Source organism: Labrus bergylta, chromosome 4 (assembly GCF_963930695.1).
Source record: "Labrus bergylta chromosome 4, fLabBer1.1, whole genome shotgun sequence".
In the NCBI taxonomy this organism is placed as follows: domain Eukaryota; kingdom Metazoa; phylum Chordata; class Actinopteri; order Labriformes; family Labridae; genus Labrus; species Labrus bergylta.
The window spans coordinates 17,243,047-17,251,941 of NC_089198.1; the positions used below are offsets into that span (position 1 = coordinate 17,243,047).

At 38.2% G+C, this 8,895-nt stretch overlaps 1 protein-coding gene across 1 annotated transcript; it reads right to left on the reverse strand.

The window, feature by feature from the left end:
* Nucleotides 1-1,133: 1,133 nt before the first annotated feature.
* Nucleotides 1,134-8,582, reverse strand: plvapa (plasmalemma vesicle associated protein a). The gene is made up of 6 exons (XM_020644449.3): nucleotides 7,893-8,582; nucleotides 5,499-5,562; nucleotides 4,650-5,359; nucleotides 2,950-4,165; nucleotides 2,451-2,508; nucleotides 1,134-1,463 (listed from the first exon to the last, which is right to left on the reverse strand). Exons 1-6 carry the CDS (start codon nucleotides 8,286-8,288, stop codon nucleotides 1,430-1,432), a joined length of 2,478 nt encoding a protein of 825 aa, XP_020500105.1. The 5' UTR covers nucleotides 8,289-8,582; the 3' UTR covers nucleotides 1,134-1,429.
* Between the last annotated feature and the right edge of the window lie 313 nt (nucleotides 8,583-8,895).

The window sequence follows — 8,895 nt, forward strand, 5'->3', positions numbered from 1 at the left end:
GTTGCTATACTGAGCATTGGGTAAAGAAGATGTCTTTTACAATATCAAATTATTCTGTGATTGCTCACTCTGTAATTTGGGCAAAGGGAATAAAGAAATGGGATGAGTCGACAGGAAAACAGTCCGATGGCAGGAAATGTTTGCTCAGAACTGCATCATGATCATGGTTTTTCCAATGAAGTTGTTATAACGTGTCCTGTGTCTCAGTCAGACTATTAAAGCAAGTCCCTGAAGCATCCAAACAGTTGACCTTTAATATCCTCACAGCTCCTACAGTAGCGAGCTGAACATCCCAAATGTGGAAAAACACTTGGTGTTAAACAAAGGATATCCTTTAGACAGGAAAAAGCTTCGCCTTCTCTCAAGACTAACGACTGTATTTATTAATTGGCACCAACACAATACTTTTTGGTACTTGATTTAACAGAAGGCTGCCATCCTTTCACAGCGCAGATACAGGATGTTTGTCTGTTCTCATAATGGTTTTTCCCCCCCCCTGCTCTATTTTAGCTACATGGTAATGATGTGCAGGTCAAAATGAAAGTCAATAAGCACTGAAATCATTGTTTGAATCACTTTAATGGTATATCTCAAAATGTAAGAAAAGTGACATAAAGTGTGTCATAAACTCTGAATCAGGTATTAAAAAATATGAAAAAATATTTCATCATAACATTTAGCTTTTTACCAAGAAATACCTAAAGATTAAAGATTTAAATTTTTAAGCTTGCTTCGATAAAGAAAAGAGAAGAAAAAAACACCTCAGAACACTTAGCTAAACAAAGCCTCCCCCCCTCCATTTATTGTTTATAAGAGATATATTGGGTTTTATTTAGGTAATGGATATCCGTGTTCTCAACAGTTAAGTGGCACATTGTTTTAACAAAATGTACTAGAACGTTTCCAAAAGTTTTTCCCACTTGCCTCAGCCGGCCTGCTGACAGTTTGGCAGGTAAACATAAACTGCGAGTGAATCATTACAGGGGTTAGGGGTGGGGTGTTGATGTTCATTTGTGATGATGATAATTACCCACACAAAAGGTGACGCACATCGGGACAAACAGTTATTTCCTGATCTGTATAGTGATATATCTTAAATAGCTTTGTTTAACAAGAGGAGACAGGCAAGGTGCTTCAGTCCTATCAAAGCCTTTAATTTCAATGTATCAACAATGAAAAAATACAATGTGTGCATATTCATACAAAGTTGCATAAAAAAACAAATCCTTACACAAAATTCACATTTTACATTCAAAAGTGCTTAAGTAATTCAAATTACTAAATGCTGACTGGAGTATAAGCTGTCACAGTTTATAGCATCTCATCTGATACAATATGTTAACACAATATGAGGAGCGTTCATTTAGATGTGTGTTAAAAATGCAGCATATAAAACTCCTTCATGGTTTGTTTTTTCTCATCCAGATGACTAACCCAACATCCTGGAGAGATCTTGTTTCTCCCTGGAAAAAAAATTAAAAGAAAATTAAAATAATGTACGTGTCTTGTTGTAAACAAAAAAAACGAAGTGCACTGGATAGCCGAGGGGTTATATCACACGTCACATTGACAGAGGCTGTAGTTCAACAGCCATGGATTTAAATCTGACCTCAGCCCTTTGCTGCATGTCATCCCTCACTCTCTCTTCCCAATGTTACCTGTCTCTCTTCAGCTATGTTATCCAATAAAGGCAAACATGAACTGTGGAGACCCTGGTCAACAATACATTTGTATTCCTTTATGTCATAAAACATTTTGTGACTACTAAACAACATGAATTCATCAGTGAGGCATACTTTTTTTGCTGGATGACATGTTCCTTAAATGTGATGTCCCTCACTATTAAGTTTTTAAATCATTTAAAACCTACATACACACAAGATAACCTGCATTGTCTATGTTCTGGGATTAAACCTTGTCACATACAAACCCAATATTAGCTACTATTTGCCAAAAACTAAAATTATCTATTTTTATTTTTGTATTTGTTACAAGATTTAAAATATTCACATAGTTAACTATTTAGGTTAAGGCTGAGTGATACACAGTCAAGGTAAGAATTTCAAATTATTAATCAAAAAACGAATGTGCTTTTTGTTTTCAATCAATAATTTTTTCAATCATACATTGCCAAATCATAACAAAGTTATCTAAGGGCACTTTACAAAAAGAGCAGGTCTCGACTGCACTCTTGTCTATGTTATTTAAGGAGAATCTAAATAGATCCACCAAAGATCCAGCACTCAACAGTAGACAAACGTCCTTTTAAGAGGCAGAAACCTCAAGCAGTCACTTGTTCTGTGATTGGATGGGCACAGGCTTTATGTGATTTGTTGACCCCAAAAAAAATCCATGTCACCACTGTGCATACACGGTTCGATTGCATCAAAAACATTGGAATCACATTCATGTTAACTCTAACATTAAAGCTGAAGAAATGTTTTACTCACTCAGAGGCGGAAGGGTTGATGAGGTGTTGCAGGTCCCTAAGGTGTTGAGCAACATTGACTGTTGGTTAAACAAAAGAAAACAGAGATTTGTTAGAACAAATTATAAATTTAAAAACTTTTAAAAAACATCAAACAAACAAATCACAATGGATACTTTCAATACAAACCATTGGATTTGTGTAATATGTGGGGTGCTGTCCTGATATGTGTGTAACATATATGTATTTATGTGCATAACTTAACATGTTTTTAAAGGGTCAATTCACAAAATTCTTTCCATCCATGCAACTGGTTTTGGATTAATTATCACAGCTTTGAAGCCTTCAGTCATGACAATGGGCATACATTCATAGTAATAATCCTGCAAATATATATATATATATATATATATATATATATATATTTTTTTTTTTAAGTTTTACCCACAACTAATACAGTATTACACACTTCTATAAACTGAACAAAAACAACTGTGTTTACTGCATTATTTTTTCCTTACCTGAGCCACCTCCAAAACTACTAGTTCTTCCTGATCCGAATGATGAACCACTTCCACTTGATGTTTCTTTCCCTGTTCCACTTCCTGTCTTACTTTGTCCTGAGCTACTGCCTCCAAACCCAAACCAACCTGTGCCAGAGCTGGATGAGCTACCTTTACTTGTTGATGCAGGCTTACTTGATCCTGACCCAGTGGAGCTGCTTGACCCAAAAAGGGAAGAACCAGATGAGCTAGGAGAGCCTGACCCAGTTGATGCAGGCTTATTGGATCCTGACCCAAAGAGGGAAGAACCAGAAGAGCTAGAAGAGCCTGACCCAGTTGATGCAGGCTTATTGGATCCTAACCCAAAGAGGGAAGAACCAGAAGAGCTAGAAGAGCCTGACCCAGTTGATGCAGGCTTATTGGATCCAAACCCGGTGGAGCTACCTGACCCAAAGAGGGAAGAACCAGATGAGCTAGAAGAGCCTGACCCAGTTGATGCAGGCTTATTGGATCCTAACCCGGTGGAGCTACCTGACCCAAAGAGGGAAGAACCAGAAGAGCTAGAAGAGCCTGACCCAGTTGATGCAGGCTTATTGGATCCTAACCCGGTGGAGCTACCTGACCCAAAGAGGGAAGAACCAGATGAGCTAGAAGAGCCTGACCCAGTTGATGCAGGCTTATTGGATCCTAACCCGGTGGAGCTACCTGACCCAAAAAGGGACGAACCAGAAGAGCTAGAAGAGCCTGACCCAGTAGATGCAGGCTTATTGGACCCTAACCCAGTGGAGCTACCTGATCCAAAAAGGGACGAACCAGATGAGCTAGAAGAACCTAACCCAGTTGATGCAGGCTTATTGGACCCTAACCCAGTGGAGCTACCTGACCCAAAAAGGGACGAACCAGATGAGCTAGAAGAACCTAACCCAGTTGATGCAGGCTTATTGGATCCAAACCCAGTGGAGCTACCTGACCCAAAAAGGGACGAACCAGATGAGCTAGAAGAACCTAACCCAGTTGATGCAGGCTTATTGGATCCAAACCCAGTGGAGCTACCTGACCCTAAGAGGGAATAGCCTGACCCAGTTGATACTGGCTTGTTGAATGCTGACCCAGATGAACCAAAGCTTGAACTGGACCCTGACCCTGGCTTATCAAATTGAGAGGGGGAACCCATCCCAAATGGATTTGAAATTCGACCTTGGTGTGTGCCTGCTGGAAATGTGGGGAACCCTTGCTGGAATGAGATAAGAGCAATGTTAATATGGGGAAACTTATTCTTATTACATTTGATATAGTCAATCATAGTCAAGACTGTGATTTGGGATACTGAAGAGAATCACAGATATGCTAATATACAGAACAATCTTAACCTTATTAGTTCGAACTATAAACTACACATTTTTTTCCTTGTTTACTTTATGATTCATGTTGCTTGTCTAACACAACTAGCTCTGCAATTGATTTGAGCTGGACTGTTCCCAAGAAACACAAACATTTCCTGCTGTCTTGCTACTATTTTGTATTTTCAGTTTTACATATATGTTTTTTTCTTTTTTTAAGTGTGATACTTTCTAGCAAACATAAGTTCAAGCCTTTTGTTTTGAAAGGCTAAGTAAAGATAACACAACAGAGCTAAAATGCCCAGCTTGTAGCATGCATTGACCCCTGCAGAGCTTGTAAATATGTCATATAATTGTTCATGCTAATTGTTTTCTTACCTTGAACATGCAGGACATGTTGAGCACCTTGATTTTCTCTAAAAGGTGCTGAACCGATTTACTTTTATAGTTGGCATCGTGTTCCAGGAGTTCAATCTTTCCATTTAGCGTCATCTTGTCCATCAGAAGTTTCTCCTTCTCCTGATCATGTTTCAGCTGAAGCTTGTCTTGGTTATTTTTGTTCTGTTGGATCAGGCTTGTACGGTTCTGGCTGCACCAGCGATAGTCATCAGACAGTCTCCAGTTCTCTGCCTTCATGCGGCTGCTTTCGGCCTGGATGCTTGACACCTGGTCTCCCACGCTGTTCAGGTAACGCTGGAACCTGTCCTCCACCTCTCTGGACAGGCTGGAGCAATTGGTGCGGATTTGCTCCAGGTGTTCTCTCTGTTTGGGACAGGTGAGCTGGAAGGCAATGTGCGAGGGGAAGAGGGAGTTGATCTTCTGTAGGAAAGCGCTGGAGACACTGGAGACACCACTCAGGGACTGGATAAAGTCATCTTTGCATTTCTGTCTGAAATGCTCCACCTCCTTTTCATGTGTTGATATTTCTCTCCTCAGATGGATGGCTTCCAAGGTAATTTTGTCTCTGTCTTTGGCAGTCTGTTCCATGTCCATCCTCATCCTCTGTACTGTTTGAGTGAAGTTGGCCTGCTCAAGCTGAAGCTTGGCTCTCATCTGTTCCATCAGTGGCCCACAGTTACAATCAAAACCTCCAGATAAAAACAAAGACAAGAAAGAAAAGCTTAAAACAAAAATGGCAGCAGTTTCAACTGCATTTGAGTAAATCATTCATGTTGTCACCATTATTTCATTACTTTTGACTTCTCACCAAAGAGATATCATACTTACAAGGCTGTGGTTGGAATGTGGTAGACCGCATCTTACAAGTCATCAATTCTCCATTGCATGACATCTGTTCACGAAAGAGGAAAAAAAGTCATTAGTCTTTCAGATGTTTGTTCTAGTGAATTGTTCATTTAGCTGGATACATGGAAAAAACTTTACATTTGACCTCCAACATAAGCCCTGTGATTTTTTTGGGAAAAAATATTACAACATTTTTGACATGATAAGACATAATGTCTGTTTTTGTGTTTCCTATAGCTCTCAATTAAGATATCCTACGAGTCCTTTTGACTGTCGGATTTACTGGAAAAGGAAACACCTCAGTGGTAAAAGTAGTGGTTTACTTTTTTTAAATCAACAAGATTACTTTGAGGTTCATTAGGTTACTGGTGCACCAATTTATTTAGTATACGCAAATATTATACATAAAACCGCTTGAACATGATGACTACATGATCTCACAAGACAAGGAGGAAAATATTTGAAAAAAAAACATTAAAAAGACGGATAAAAAATACCCAAAGGACAGATTACAATCAAAAGTATCCCTTTGGAAAATCACATAATGATATTAAAGTAAGTGTAACAGAACAAGCACATTAACTGAGTTATACATGTGTAGATTTTGTGTAATCACATTTATCACTATATTCAAGTTTTTACCAATTTCATATTACTTTTTGTTACTTTGTTATTGTTTTAAGCAAACTTTTGAAGAACACTGCCACCATGTATCTTTTTAAACAAAACTTAAATATAAATATTTAAGCAGACAGGGTACAATTATTAAAGATGGGGGCAGTTTTCATTCAGCCATCCAAACAATATATTTTAGAGGTGTTGGTTTTAGAGCAATGTTGAGCAGCTTAGCCAATTTTGTATATGTCAATAATAAGGAATCAAATGTAGTTTTGTTCATTTTCTCATAAAATGTAAATGTAAATGTATTTCCAATTTAGAGGCTCATTAACTGAGGAATTACAAGTTTGACAGTTTGTCAAAGTAATTTAGATTGTAACAATAGAATTTTGACTCTGAAAAGTTGCAAAACTTAAAAACATGCAATTCCTGTTAATTTAATCTAAACTGCAATTACTCCCCATTACTGGAGTTGAGCCCCATGAGTAAAATCTGATCCTCAGTATTTCGATTCTCATCATGCATTACAGGTGCACTATGTAGATTTGGTGTTGAAATCTGGAGAAGTGAAACAATATATTTTCTGAACTAAATACACAAACTTTATTCAAAGGAAAAAATGGGTCCCTGAACAATGTTTCAGGGACCCAAAAAAGCTACCAGGAGAGTTACGGTTTCACTCTTGCGGGCCCCCCACCATACCTTCTCATGTATCATTTTATCTTCAAACAGTGTTACAGGGACCAAATTTTCTTCTGAGGACAGTTTGTATATAGAGTTATGAACATAAACCACAGAATCAATACATTTATCCTACTTTCAGGTTACCAAAACTACACAGTGCACCTTTAAGACAAAAGTCTGTTGGAGTGCGTCTGAGGATTTCTTGTTCAGCAGAAGATGAGTCACATCACCTTCACATGGGTTATTTTTGTTTCTGTTCTCTTTTAGGTCCTCATGATATTTCACCATGAGAAAAATACTATCAATAGCATCACAAATATGCTGTATCGCAACGCAATAAAAGGATCTTTTATAAAAACATGTGTTTTCAATGCAATGCGTTTAGAGAAAATAAAACATTCCATTGCAGAGACGGAACAGTGGCCTTCAATTTTTTATCAATACTGTTTTTTTTTTTTTTTTAAATGAAAGGCTGCAAATTACTTTAGGATTAATTAAACATTTTCTATGAGTGATCGTTTTCCCTAAGTTGCATCATACCATCAGATTCTTTTACATTTCTGTAAATTAAGAAAAATACAAATTGCAGCCTTGTTGGGAATTCAATAAATCACAGATCACTCAAGAAAGAAGTTTCTAAAATATCACATTCCTGTAACTAATGTAACTAAAAGGTGTGATATCATTTTCTGGACAAATATTCAACATGAGAGCCTTTGAGGAACTTGTGCTCCTTCTCTTAAATGTTGCCTATTGATATAATCCAAGTTAATACATAATATATCTGTCGTGATTCCAGTATTATGCTGAACCTCCAGCTTTGACAACTTTGTATCTGCTGTGGATTTACTCAAATAAAGCAGTGCATAAATATAGCTGTCAGTTCTTAACTTTCATCTGCAAGTTTACTGACAGTTACTAAACCATTCTGACTCAGACATGCCACACCTTGATCTCATGTGACTGAATTTTATGTGACTAAATTTTTAATTAGATAATTCATTTAAAATAAGTAAGTGAGTAGTAATAGTGATTTATTCATAATAATAAAAGAAAAAAATGCAAATTTCTCACCAGCCTCTTTTGCATATCTTGGATAAGGATTACTGAGACGTTGGTGTATTCTCGCAGTTTGGCAAGGTCCCAGTCGTTGCGGGCCTTTTCAATCAGGGTGGCATTGAGAAAGGTGGTCAGGTTCTTCCTCTGCTGCTTCAGAGCCACATTCTCAATGGAGAGACTGCTGAAGCTCTCCTCCAGGTGGTGGATGCGTGACGTTGATGCTGAGTCTTGATCCTTCCCGTAGATCAGAAAGAGCACAAGGCTAACTATGATCAGAGACTGGATGAGCGAAGAGAAGAAGAAGACGATGCGCATGTAGTAGCCGCAGCTCTTTCCTTTTGAGCGGTGCTTCATCTTCTTTCTGGCCTCCTGGCTGTACTTAGAGACATGGGAGTATCCACTGCTGTACATTGGTCTTGATGGAGGGTCAAAAAGTGGAGGTGTAAGATGCAGACCGAGACTTGAGGAATACTATGAGCAGCCAGCCAGGTTCAAATAGCGTTGATGCCTGAATCTCAGGATAGAAACGGTCCTCCCTAGCACTCTGCAAGCCAACAGATCCAAAAGATAAAACAAAGCAGAATTATCTCAGTCCAGTCTTTCAGAGTCTGTCTCCTGGAAAGCTTGTGTGTTTTTCTCCAACAAAAGCCCAGATGTTTCCTCTGTGCAGTGTTGATAGCATGAGAATTGATCAGAATTTGTGAGATGTAAACATGGGTAGGAGTTTAAACTATCTCTGGCCACCTCCTATGATAGGAAGTTACGCTGAAGTCAGTCTCCTCCCTTGGAAAGCTATCTAATCCTCCCCATGTGAAGATTATAGACACGCACACACACGCACGCACACACACACACACAATAATCTAAAGGAATGCCAATGATGAATATACACAATAACCTATAAGAAACATCACAAATAAGTACTTCAATGCAACATTGGTAACTTTGACGATAACTTATTGATCTCATATACTCAGTTTATCATTTAAATGCATTTCAGAAAAGCATTGAACACATT

Excerpts from the sequence above, each read along its gene's own strand:
- plvapa (XM_020644449.3), bottom strand. The coding sequence starts at position 8,288 with ATGTACAGCAGTGGATACTCCCATGTCTCTAAGTACAGCCAGGAGGCC. Across the intron at positions 5,563-7,892 it reads AAGATATGCAAAAGAGGCTG|ATGTCATGCAATGGAGAATT; the intron begins GTGAGAAATTTG and ends TTTCGTGAACAG. Across the intron at positions 2,509-2,949 it reads TAGTTTTGGAGGTGGCTCAG|TCAATGTTGCTCAACACCTT; the intron begins GTAAGGAAAAAA and ends TTTAACCAACAG.